The sequence below is a fragment of the Chiloscyllium plagiosum genome, unplaced genomic scaffold (genome assembly GCF_037043375.1).
Source record: "Chiloscyllium plagiosum isolate Xiang-an unplaced genomic scaffold, Cpla_swu_hap1 HiC_scaffold_22, whole genome shotgun sequence".
Classification (NCBI taxonomy): Eukaryota; Metazoa; Chordata; class Chondrichthyes; order Orectolobiformes; family Hemiscylliidae; genus Chiloscyllium; species Chiloscyllium plagiosum.
In genome coordinates, this window is record NW_028270160.1 from 66626126 (window position 1) to 66639333 (window position 13208).

The 13208-nt window shown below is 44.9% G+C and overlaps 2 protein-coding genes across 4 annotated transcripts in view; both read right to left on the bottom strand.

Annotated features, from left to right (window-relative positions):
• supv3l1 (SUV3-like helicase) overlaps positions 1–1250 on the bottom strand; it is a 41374-nt gene extending 40124 nt beyond the window's left edge. The window contains exon 1 of one of the 2 annotated variants that reach the window (XM_043683144.2): positions 1019–1250. In XM_043683144.2, the coding sequence (XP_043539079.2) occupies positions 1019–1208 (190 nt within the window). In that variant the 5' untranslated portion in view covers positions 1209–1250. Of the gene's footprint in view, positions 1–973; positions 989–1018 lie in introns of those variants that run through there. The other variant, XM_087999153.1, reaches the window with a different exon arrangement.
• Positions 1251–10924: 9674 nt separating this feature from the next.
• Positions 10925–13208, bottom strand: part of vps26a (VPS26, retromer complex component A) — a 74687-nt gene continuing 72403 nt past the window's right edge. For both annotated transcript variants that reach the window (XM_043683142.2, XM_087999155.1), the window contains exon 9: positions 10925–11978. In XM_043683142.2, coding sequence (XP_043539077.1) covers positions 11868–11978 — 111 coding nt within the window. In that variant the 3' untranslated portion in view covers positions 10925–11867. The remainder of the gene's footprint in view (positions 11979–13208) is intronic.

The window sequence follows — 13208 nt, forward strand, 5'->3', positions numbered from 1 at the left end:
GCTGTTTTCCCTGGAGCGTCAGAGGCTGAGGGGTAACCTTCTAGAGGTTTACAAAATTATGAGGGTCATGGATAGGGTAAATAGACAAAGTATTTTCCCTGGGGTCGAGGAGTCCAGAACTAGAGGGCATAGGTTTAGGGTGAGAGGGGAAAGATATAAAAGAGACCTAAGGGGCAACTTTTTCACACAGGTACAGAATGGTACAGGTACAGAATGAGCTGCCAAAGGAAGTGGTGGAGGCTGGTACAATTGCAACATTTAAGAGGCATTTGGATGGGTATATGAATAGGAAGAGTTGGGAGGGATATGGGCCGGGTGCTGGCAGGTGGGACTAGATTGGGTTGGGATATCTGGTCTGTTTCTATGCTGTACATCTCTATGACTCAAAGCATTCTCTGCAAGTCATCTGGGTCCACGAACATGAGGAGCATGCACGTATGCGGACAGGACCACCTCCAATCCCTGTCCATGCAGTGCCAAACCTGACAGTTGCTTCCACACAGAGGACCAGACAAGGGGCAACCTTCACACACTCCTCTCCCAAAGGACAGGGACCTGCTAACATTCACTAGGTGCTCTGTGATGACGTATGGAATTTAGACCCAGGCAAAGTGCATCCCAAACCCAAAAGCTCTCAGAATGCCGAGCTGTGAACCACGCTATCAATTGCCTTCGGCTGACTGAGGGAGAGAAAGGCCCCCCCATGGGCCAGCCGTTTCAGTCTTGGAACAGGGGCTCCCTGCTATGAATGTGCCGGCCCGGGACGGTGTAGGACTGGCCTGGGCGGACCGTGTGGTCCGGTATTGAACAGAGAGGAGTCCAAAGTGCTCTGTCCAAGACTTTGCAGTCCGTGCTGAGGAGGGACACCGGATTCCCATTCTTTAACTAAGGCGGGGGGCATCGAGTCTTTCAGTGTCCTCCAGACTCGCCCGCAACAGTTCCCGCCCCACAGCTCCCTCAGCCCCGCTCTCACTCTTGTCCAGTTCCCGCCCCACAGCTCCCTCAGCCCCGCTCTCACTCTTGTCCAGTTCCCGGCTCAGTTCAGCTCCGACGTTCCCCTCGGGCCCCGGGCTCACTCTGGGCGATAGCGGCACAAACAGGGAGGTGTCAGGACTTTTCGAGCCGCTCCCGCGGACCACGCGACGACCGGCAGCTCGGAGCGGGCCTGGGAGCAGGCCCAGGAGCCTGAAACTGCGGTTCAGCCACATGGGGAACGGGCCGGAGCAAGGAGCCAGATCGGCTCCGAGAAACCAGGCACTGCGCGGGCAGCTAGATCTTGCAGGACCCCAAGACCTAGGGTCACCATGGAGACAGCCAGACCCTTCAAATAATCAAAATAAATACATCAAACCCTCAAAGCAAACCCTAATAAATACAAACATCCTGAATATAGCTCCATAAATGGACAAACAATTTCCAGAAATAAACTCCAATAAACAAGCAGCCCCCAAAATAAATAAGGTAACATCCCAAAAACAAAACCCTAAGTAAAACCCCAACAAATAGACAAACCACCTGTCAGAGAAATCTCACTACAGAAACTACCCCACCACACAAAATAAACCCCAATAAATACATGCAACCAAAACCCCAATAAGTAGACAGGGTCGATAGTAGGCTATTCAGTACAATCAGGACTGATCAAACACTTCAATGACCTTTATCCACCTGACCCCATAGTATCATTGCCAATTAGTAGATTTCTGATGGTTAGTCTGACTATCAATCTCTCCTTTGAACATGATCAAAAGAAGCTTCTACCGCAGAGAGCTAAAAGTTCACCAACCTCTGTGTAAAATAACTGCACCTCAAGTCAGTTCTAATTGACATCTCTTTATTTTTAAATGGGGCCCCCAGAGGTAACATCTTATTAACCCTGTCAATCCGTTAATATTTGCCCGATGTCTCTTCATAGGAAGTTCCACCATTTCAGAAACAAGGAGAAAGTGAGTACAGCAGATTGGAGTCAAGAATGTGGTGCTGGAAAGGCACAGGTCAGGCAGCATCCGAGGAACAGGGAGGAAAAAAAAAAAAATCGACATTTCAGGCAAAAGCCCTTCATCAGGAACTCTGATGAAGGGCTTTTGCCCAAACTGTTGATTTTCTTGCTACTTGGATGCTGCCTGACCTGCTGTGCTTTTCCAGCACCGCACACTTGATTCATTTCAGAAACAAGACCAAAGTGAGGACTGCAGATGCTAGAGATCAGAGTCAAGATTAGAGTGGTGCTGAAAAAGCACAGCAGGTCAGGCAGCATCCAAGGAGCAGGAAAATCATTGTTTCGGGCAGGAGCCCTTCAGCAGGAATGAGGCTGGGAGCCTCTGGGGTGAAGAGATAAATGGGAGGGTGTGGGGCTGGGGAGAAGGTAGCTAAGAGTGCAGTAGGTGGATAGAGGTGGGGATGAAGGTGATAGGTTGGAGAGGAGGGTGAAGCGGATAGGTGGGAAGGAAGATTGGCAGGTAGGACAGGTCATGAGGTTGGAACTGGGATAAGTGGGGGGAAATGAGGAAACTGGTGAAGTCCACATTGATGCCCTGGGGTTGAAGCGTTCCAAGGCGGAAGATGATGCCTTCTTTCTCCAGGCGTTGGGCGGTGAGGGAGTGGCAGTGGAGAAGGCTCAGGACCTGCATGTCCTCGGCAGAATAGGAGGGGGAGCTGAAATGTTCAGTCATCGAGTGGTGGGCTTGATTGGTGCGGGTGTCCCTGACATGTTCCCTAAAGCACTCTGCGAGAAGGCGTCCAGTCTCCCCACTGTAAAGGAGACCGCATCGGGAGCAACAAATACAATAAATGACATTTGCAGGTGAAACTTTGATGGATGTGCAAGGCTCCTTTGGAGCCTTGGATGAAGGTGAGGGTGGGGGGGGGGGGTGTGGACGCAGGTTTTGCAATTCCTGCGATGGCAGGGGAAGGTGCCAGGAGGGGAGGATGGGTTGTTGGGGGGCGTGGACCTAACCAGGTAGTCATGGAGGAAATGGTCTTTGCAGAAAGCAGATTGGGGTGGGGAGGGAAATATATCCCTGGTGGTGAGGTCTGTTTGTAGGTGGCAGAAATGTCAGCGGATGGTGCGATTTATTTGGAGGTTGGTGGGGTAGAAGGTGAAGACCAGGGATTTCTGTCCTTGTTGAGGTTGGAGGGGTGGGGTTTGATGTCCGTGGTGCAGGACGTGGATGAGATGCATTGGAGGGCATCTTCAACCATGTGAGGGGGGAAATTAAGTCTTTAAAGAATGAGGCCATGTGGTGTGTTCTGTGGTGGAACTGGTCCTCCTGGGAGCAGATACGGCAGAGGTATAGGAATTGGGAATACGGGATAGCGATTTTGCAGGAGGTAGGGTGGGTTTGTAAAAAAATGTCAGTGTTGAGTCGGACATCATTGATGGAGGTGGAGTGGTCCAGGAAGGTGAGGGAGGTATCAGAGTTGGTCCAGGTGAATTTAAGGTCAGGATGGAGTGTTGGTGAAGCTGATGAACTGCTCAACCTCCTCGCGGGAGCATAAGGTGGCACTGATGCAGTCATAAATGTAGCGGAGGAAGAGGTGGGGACTGGTGCCAGTGTAACTACAGAAGATGGACTGTTCTACATAGCCAACAAAGAGACAGGCATAGCTGGGGCTTATAGCTATCCCCTTCATCTGGAGGAAATGGGAAGATTCAAAGGAGAAATTGTTAAGGGTGAGGAGAAACAAGCCTGGGGAACCTTTGCTGTACTCCCTCTAAAATAGCAATAATACCCTTCTTGAGTTAAGGAGATCAAAACTATAAACAATACTCCAGGTATGGTCTAACCAAGTTCCTATATAATTACTCCTGTGGCTCAAATGCTCTAGCAATGAAGGGAGACGAACTATTAGGAGACCAATTCCATTGGTCTCCTAATAGTTCGTAGCACTGCGTATTAGCCTACAATGACTTGTCTGAGCTGAAAATGTGTTGCTAGAAAAGCGCAGCAGGTCAGGTAGCATCCAAGGAACAGGAGAATAGACATTTCAGGCATAAGCCCTTCTTCAGGAATGAGGAAAGTGTGTCCAGCAGGCTAAGATAAAAGGTAGGGAGGAGGGACTTGGGGGAGGGGTGTTGGAAATGCGATAGGTGGAAGGAGGTCAAGGTGAGGGAGATAGGCCAGAGTGGGGTGGGGGTGGAGAGGTCAGGAAGAAGATTGTAGGTTAGGAAGGCGGTGCTGAGTTCGAGGGATTTGACTGAGACAAGGTTGGGGGGGGGGGAGGGGGGGGGGGGGGGGGAGGGGAAATGAGGAAACTGGAGAAATCGGGTGCAGCGGATGCAATAAATGGTGTGTGGAGGTGCAGGTGAATATCCGCCACAAATTCACCTGCAGCTCCACACACATCATTTATTGCATCCGCTGCACCCGATGTGTCCTCCTCTATATTGGGGAGACAGGCCGCCTACTTGCGGAACGTTTCAGAGAACACCTCTAGGACACCCGCACCAACCAACCCAACCACCCCGTGGCTCAACACTTCAACTCCCCCTCCCACACCACCAAGGACATGCAGGTCCTTGGACTCCTCCATCGTCAGACCATAGCAACACGATGGTTGGAGGAAGAGCGCCTCATCTTCCGCCTAGGAACCCTCCAACCACAAGGGATGAACTCAGATTTCTCCAGTTTCCTCATTTCCCCTCCCCCCACCTTGTCTCAGTCAAATCCCTCGAACTCAGCACCGCCTTCCTAACCTGCAATCTTCTTCCTGACCTCTCCGTCCCCACCCCACTCTGGCCTATCACCCTCACCTTGACCTCCTTCCACCTATCGCATTTCCAACACCCCTCCCCCAAGTCCCTCCTCCCTACCTTTTATCTTAGCCTGCTGGACACACTTTCCTCATTCCTGAAGGGCTTATGTCCGAAACGTCCTGCTCCTTGGATGCTGCCTGACCTGCTGCGCTTTTCCAGCAACACATTTTCAGCTCTGATCTCCAGCATCTGCAGTCCTCACTTTCTCCTACAATGACTTGTCTACAAGGATACTTGGGTCCCTTTGTACATTGGAAAATGTTAATGTCTTACCACTTAAAATACTTTGCATATCTGTTTCTCTTACCAAGAGTGGATAACCTGACATTTTTCTGTATTATATTTTATCTTCCTTGCTCTTGCCCATTAATTAAGCCTGTCCGAATCCTCCTGAATCAACTTTACATCTTTCTCACAACACGCTCCCACTTAGTCTTACACTATTTACAAATTTGGAACTATCACCTTTGGTCCCTACCTCCAAATGATTAAAATCATAAAAGCTAAATATTGCAAGTGCTGCAAACTAAAATCAAAACAAATGCTGGAGAAATTCAGTAGGTCTGGCAGTATGTATGGAGAAACAGAGTTAATTTTTAAGTTTGAATATGACTTCTTTCAAAGTGAAAGTAACTAGAAAATCGTGATTTTTTTTTGTGTTTTTGACAGAGGGGCAGGAGGAGCAAGTGGAACAGATTGAGGATGCCCAGAGTGAAAAAAAGGGACTGACAAATGGTGGTACAGAAGAGATATGGATATAAATGAATGTGTGGAAATCACAAGATCATAGAATCCATACCACAGAAGTGCTTCACAGGAGGCTCCCAAGCACTGAGGATGTCACCTAGACAGGGGACGAAACGTTTGCAACAAAAACTTCCAGCTCGGCGAACAGAACCACAGCAACAGCAGAATCCATACAGTGTCGAAACAGGCCATTTGGCCCAACAAGTCCACATCGACCCTTCAAAAGAGTAAATCACCAAACCCATTCCCCTACCCTATTATTTGACAATTACGTCTGATGAATGCACCTAATCTCCCCACATCCTTGAACACTATGAGCAATTTAGCACAGTCAATTCACCTAACCTGGAGAAAGTGAGGACTGCAGATGCAGGTCAGGCAGCATCTGACTCTCCAATTCATGTAACCTGCACATCTTTGGACTGTGGGAGGAAACCCACGCAGACGGGGGAGAATGTGCGAATTCCACACAGGCAGTCACCAAAGGCTGAAATCAAACTGGCACTGAGGCAGCAGTGCTAACCACTGAGCCACCATGCCACCCATTAGTCCATTCTGCTGAGAATAGAGTCAAAAAGACAACAGGGCAGGAGTTATGTATTAACAACAGAGGACAGAGATCATACTCTAAAGTTGGGAACTCAATATTGAGTTTTAGAGCCTGCAAAGTGCTCAACCAGAAAGAAAGGTATTGTTCCTCCAGCTTGCACTGAGCTTCTTTACTTCACTGCATCTGATGAAGGACAGAAATGTAACATGGGAGGAAGTTGGAAGATTAGGTCATTCTGGATATAAGTTCATTCACTGGGCTGGAAGGTTCATTATCAGACGTTTCATCACCATACTAGGTCACATCATCAGTGAGCCTTTGGTGAAGTGTTGATGTTATGTCCCGCTTTCTATTTTTGTATTTAGGTTTCTTTGGGTTGGTAATGTCATTTCCTGTTTTTTCTCAAAAAGTGTCCCCACTATCACTAGTATCCTTAACATACAGATGAGGAAGGACTTCACATTGACTGGGATAACACATCCATCCTAGGACATGCCAAACAGAGACAAGCACAAGAATTCCTAGAAGCATGGCATTCCAACTGGAACACTCAACAAACACATCAACTTGGATGCCAACTATCACCTTCTGAGAAAAAGAACAGGAAATGACATCAACTCTAGGAAACCTAAACACAAATAGAAAGTGGGATATGAGTGCTCATCGGAGGTTCACTGATGACATTACGATGATGTAACGTCTAAAAATGAACCTTCCAGCTCAGCAAGCAAACTTACTTCCAGAATCTCAACCCGAGCTACAAATCTTCTCAACACTTCATTCATAAGAATGACCTAATGAGTTGAGTTACAGTGGTCAACTAATCTGCATTAGTTTCACCAATGTAAAGGAGACTGTGTTATGAGCAGTGAATACAATAGACTAAGTTAAAATCACACAACACCAGGTTATAGTCCAACAGGTTTAATTGGAAGCACACTAGCTTTCGGAGCGACGCTCCTTCATCAGGTGATTGTGGAGGGCTCGATCGTAACAATTTATAGCAAAACTTTGCAGTGCGATGTAACTGAAATTATACATTGAAGAATTGATTGTCTGTTAAGCCTTTCATCTGTTAGAATACAGTGATAGTTTCACTTCTTTCATGTGTAAAAGAAGTGAAACTATCACTGTATTCTAACAGATAAAAGGCTTAACAATCAATTTTTCAATATATAATTTCAGTTACATCACACTGCAAATTTTTGCTATAAACTCTGTTACGATCGAGCCCTCTACAATCACCTGATGAAGGAGCGTCGCTCCGAAAGCTAGTGTGCTTCCAATTAAATCTGTTGGACTATAACCTGGTGTTGTGTGATTTTTAACTTTGTACACCCCAGTCCAACACCGGCATCTCCAAATCATGACTACAATAGACTAGATTGAAATAATTACAAGTAAATACTGCTTTACCTGGAGGGTATGCTTGGACCTTGGGCGGCAAGGTGGTGAAAGGGTAAGTTGTAAGCCTTCAGTGATTGCAAGGCAAAGTGCCATGAAGGAATGAAAATGTGTTGCTGGAAAAGCGCAGGTCAGGCAGCATTCAGGGAACAGGAGAATCGACGTTTCGGGCATAAGCCCTTCTTCAGGAAGACAGGCTTATACCCGAAACGTCGATTCTCCTGTTCCCTGGATGCTGCCTGACCTGCTGCGCTTTTCCAGCAACACATTTTCAGCTCTGATCTCCAGCATCTGCAGACCTCACTTTCTCCTGCCATGAAGGAATGAGGAATGATGGAGTGGCCCACTGTACCACAGAGAGAACAGTGTCTGTGAAATGCTGCTGGTAGGAGGGAGGGGAAAATGTGCTTGGTGGTGGCATCCTGTGGGACCTAGTGGAAATGGTGAAGGATGATGCTTTGAATGCAGACTAGAGGAATGGAAAGATAGGACAAAGGGAACTTCATTGTTATTCTGGGAGGAAGGGTAAAGTGACAAGGGCAGAACTGCAGGAGATGGGTAGGACACAACTGAACTTCGTTGCCACAATGGGAGAGTCCTCAGTTGAAGAGGCACTCTGGTGGAAGCATCATCAGAACAAATGTGATGTAGATGGAAAAACTGGGAGAATGGAATGGAATGTTTCCAGGAAACAGGGGAGAGGTGGTGTCATCAGTTAGCAGTGAGTGTCAGGAGATTGTAATGGATATTGATAGATCCCCAGAAATGGAAACAGAAGTTAAAAGGGAGAGAAGAGTCATAGATGGACCAAGTGAAAGTGAGAGGATGGAAATTGCAAACCAGAAGCAGCACCAAAGATGATATTGTTACGTTAAGATGGTGTAGTGGAGTTCTAAGGAGGACTGGAACAACGTATGTTCCACATATACCACACAAAGAAGAGATAAGCATAGCTAGAGCCCACGTGCATATAACTGGCTACACCATTTATCTAGAGAAAGTGAGATGAATTAAAGGGGAAGTTCAAAGTGATGATGTACTCAGCAGGTAAAGGAGGATGATGGTGGATGGGTGCTGAACAGGCCTATTTTCAAGGAAGAGGTGGAGAGCTATCAACTATCAGGATGGGAGAATTGATGGATTGAGAGCCTGTATATCCACAGTAAAGAGGCAGCTACAAAAATGAAATGGGCAATTTTGCAACTGATGTAAGGCATCAGATTAAATCACAAATGTTATGGGAAAGATTGAGCAAGTTGGACATTTGGAGGGGAGGGGAAATGCAATTAAGATAGGAAGAAATAAGTTCAATGGGGCAAGAACAAGCTGTAACAGTGGGTCTGCCAGAGCAGTCCTATTTGTGGATTTTGGGAAAGAGGTAGAAGCAGGCCATGTAGGGTTAGGGTGGGACACTGGGGAGGGGAGATCGCCACATGAGAGGTGGTCAGTGACAGTCCTGGCTGATGTTCAGTGGTGATCATGATCCAGGGAGAGAGAGAAAATGAAGTGTCTGAGAGTTGGCACTCAGCCTCTGCCACATAGAGGTAAGCATACCAAACAACAACAGTACCATCCTTCTGAATATGTTTGATAAAGTTAGGGTTTGAACTGAGGGAGTAGAATGCACCAAATGAGAGAAAAAGCTTAGAGTGAGGGAAGGAAGTGGAGAAATAAAGGCAGCTGATGTCTCATTTGCAGTTGTTGATGAAGAGATCAAGTGGAAGTAATGGCCAGATGCAGGGGTCCAGTTGGAGTGGGGAGTATTGGAGACAGATGAAACAATCTGTTTTGTCGAGAATGGATTCCTGTCCAAGGAATTGGGCATAAAGACTAAGGTGACAAATGAAGAGTTCAATGTTAGGTTGTGCCTGAAATGTATTGAAATGGGGTCCTAAAGGGATAAAACAAAGTCCTTTGCTGATTGTTCAGCATTGAAAGAAGGTCAGAGGGTATACAGTGAATGCAAGGCAAGGGATATGATTTGAAGAAGGAATAGAGTTGGAGGGAAGGGGAGGGGAGGAAGAATCCAAAAAAGGTATCAATACCTTGTAATTTACTGTGAACAGCTGGGGTCCCAAGTACTGAAACTGTGGTATTCCACTCATCACACCCTGCCAATACAAAAATAACGCATTTATTTCTACTATATCTGCCTGTTAGCCTGGTTAGCTTTAATTTTGCTAACCAACTTCATTAAAAGCCTACTGAAAATCCAAGTATATTATGCTCAGAGCCTCTTCAGTTTAATAATTCCATTAATATCATAAAAACTCCAAGCTTTCCAAACACCATCAAACGCACATCATTCAAAACCTTTAGCAGCTCCACAATACCCAAAGATCCCTTCTCTCCCAAACTGCCAGCCCACCCCCAAAAATCAGAAACAAAAAAATCCTCATAACTTCCAAAGTCCAAGCCCAGAAAAAACTCCAAGCCCCTCCTCACCTCCAAAATGCCCAAGACCCCCAAGTCCCAAATTCCCTCATTCAAAACTCCCACAACCCTGAGCCCCAGGTTTTCCCATAAAATTTCAAACATCTAAACCCCTCCCAAAAAAATGTACAAGAAATCACAAAAAGCAGCAAAATGTTCAAACCCCCAAAACAGCAAAAAGCACAAACCTTCAAAACCTCAACTCCCAAAATAGAAAGAGAATCCAGTTCTCACACTCCAAAAAGAAATCCAAAACCAAGAAAATCCAGATCAAATTTCCCTCACTTCCAAGAACCACAACTTACCACTCCTGCCTCTCTTGTTAGGATCACAGAAGTTCATACGTCAGGAAATGTTTCTGTGAATTCAGGAAGCATATAATGGGAAAGTGCATCCTTTCTGGTAATTGTTTTTCCAATCAGGTTTGAATTTCCTCTTCCAATTTCTTTCTTCACAAGGTGTTCCTTACAATTGACAATGGACCCGGGCACCAGCCCAATCCCACAGGCAGTAGATTTGTTTTCCCTTATTTCAAAAGTACTTGCAATTTTGGAACCAGTATCCCCCCACAAGCAACCTCCTTCTTATTTAACATAGATTACAAATCAACATTTTATATAATATCCACTAGCTGAGGGAGAGCCAAGAATTCAGGCAAGGATCCCCAAGATTATCCTAAGATTAAACCATCTCCAGCTTCAACAGTTACTGTTGGTCATTGAAGTATTCTGGATCTGTGGCAGATTTGTTGAATAAGGTGTCATTCTAACAATTCACAATGTTGGTCAATTTGTTTGAATTGAGGAGAAAAATCAGACAAGACTCCTGTTACAGATCTGTTGTCTAGTGACCCCTGCTGGAAATTACACAAATATTGGGAAAAGATTCATCAGCCCTGCCTTCCAGAACTAAATATCCTGTTATAAGTAATCATCTGGTCTGACAGATTGTGCATTTATACTGCATGTTGTGCCAGTACTACCAGTCACTGGGTTCACTGTAGACAGATGTAATAGGTTTGAATTCAAGTGTAATAGGATACACTGGCAAAGACTTTATTGAATATACAGAGGTACATTTCAAAGATGGTATAATACATCTGAAATAACAGTACTTAAAATATTGCCATTTATTTTTCATATCAGACACAGACATGCAGGAAAATATTTGGCATTAACTGGCTTTAAACTGTTCTCAGGCACTTTACAGGAATATGTTGGGAGACAGGACACTCTACTCCTACATTGTGCGGGTACAGTCAGTAATTGCATTTCCACATGGATCAGAATACAGGCCCCAGAACAATGCCTACTCCTCAGTAAATGAGCTGGAAGTCCCCAGCATGTTTGAGTGTGTTGGGGAAAGGGATGCAGGGTGATAAAGACTAGGCTCTGGACACAGTTGAACCCACCCTGCTGTCTTCAATGCAGAGAGAGAGAGAGAGAGAGAGAGAGAGAGAGTTTATAGAACTTGTGTTGCTACTTGGAGCACTGCTAGGAGTTGGAACGTGCCATGTATTTATACAAAGCAACAACAAAAAATATACAAGGCTATCACCAAATTTCAAATCTGTAACCAGCCGGAAATATACAAATAATAAACATACACTCCTGACATCCCTTCTCATCAACAAGCATTAACCTGTATGCTTTAAATGGAGGAAGTGGAATCTATTCTGAACCGATTAAGCATCTGTACAACAAATGCAATTCCCAGGCTTAAATAAATCCACTTCCACACACAAGTACATACAGAACCAACAAACCAACATCTTGCTCAGTGTAGATTTTTAGTGCACAAATTTGAACAAAAATTGCAAAATGTGCAGTATAAAAAGCTAGCTTTAGAGTTCCAGTGTTTAAGAAACCGTTAGTGATCTGCAGAAAGTTTAATATCACAAAGAAATCATGGGATTGTACACAGTGACAATGTCTGTGGCAACTCTGAAAGGGACCATCACCCCGCTTACTCTTTCCCTTATATTTCAGGCTGCTGAGCGGAGGCCTGTGGCTCAGGTGATTCCAAACGTTGATGGAAATTAGTCCGTTTTCTCAACTTCTCAGGAGCTTTCCTCCACAGTACAATCTCCTGTTAAGGAATGAGAACAAGGCAATTGAATGGGCTCAATCCTGTATTTTCACTGCTTACTTTTTTCTTTGATTATAACTAGCTGGTAGCATGCACAGTCATCTGTCCATTCAACCATCCACTCAGCATAAACCCAGACAGAGAGACAGACTAATCACAGATAGTTCTACAATCTTGTGCCAATATTCATATCTCAACATCACAAAATCTGGTCTTTATCACCATGTGTTGTTTAGTTGGAATTTCCTGTGCACAAGTTGACTGCCATGTTTTCTTTATTACAGCAGTAACTATTCTTTTAAAGTATTTGATTCTATACAAAGTACTTAAACATTCCAAGGTTGGAAAAGGCACAATAAAAGCGTAAGAAGAAACTGATAGGACCTCAAATTTCAGAGAATGTGATTTTGAAAACTGAACGTGCAATGGCCTTGGAGGATATTCACATAACAAACTGAACAAGTTCATAGGTTCTGGTGATATCGGAATATCTTGTAGGAGGCAGAGGGGAAAAAATGGCTCCAAACATTTGGAAATTCAGTGGAAAGCTAAAATCTAAGGATTGGACATGGAAAGTAGAACTCTCCTTGATAGGTTAGTTACTTTTGACTGTTGCTGAAATGGATAGAAAACTGGTTGGTAGAGAGGAAACAAGAAGAGTAGGAATAAACAGGTATTTTCCAAATAGCAGGCAGTGATGAGTCAGATACCACAGGGGATCACTGCTAAAACTCAAGCTAATCACAATTTATAATAATAAGGATTTAGAAAGGAAACTAAATGTAATATCTCAATGTTTCCAGAAAGCACAAAGGGTGGGAGGGTGAACTATGTGAAGGATACAGAGGTGCTTCAGTGTAATTTGGACAAATTGAGTGAGTGGACAAATGCAAGATAGATGAAGTAGATCGAGCAATACAAGGCAGCAACAGATTGTAATAAGAGCTGCCTGTCTTTGTACACCAGTCACTGAAAGCAAGCATGCAGGTACAAAAGGCAAATGGTCTGTGTTAACCTTCATAGCAACTGGATTTGAATACAGCAGCAAGGATAGATTTGCTGCAATTATACAGGGCCTTGGTGCGACCACACCTGGAATATTGTGTACAGTTTTGAACTTCTTATCTGAGGAAGGAATCACTTGCTGTAGATGGGGTGCTGCAAAAGCTGACCAGATCAATTCCTGGAATGGCAGAACTGACATAAAAGGAGAGGTTGTTAGGATTATAT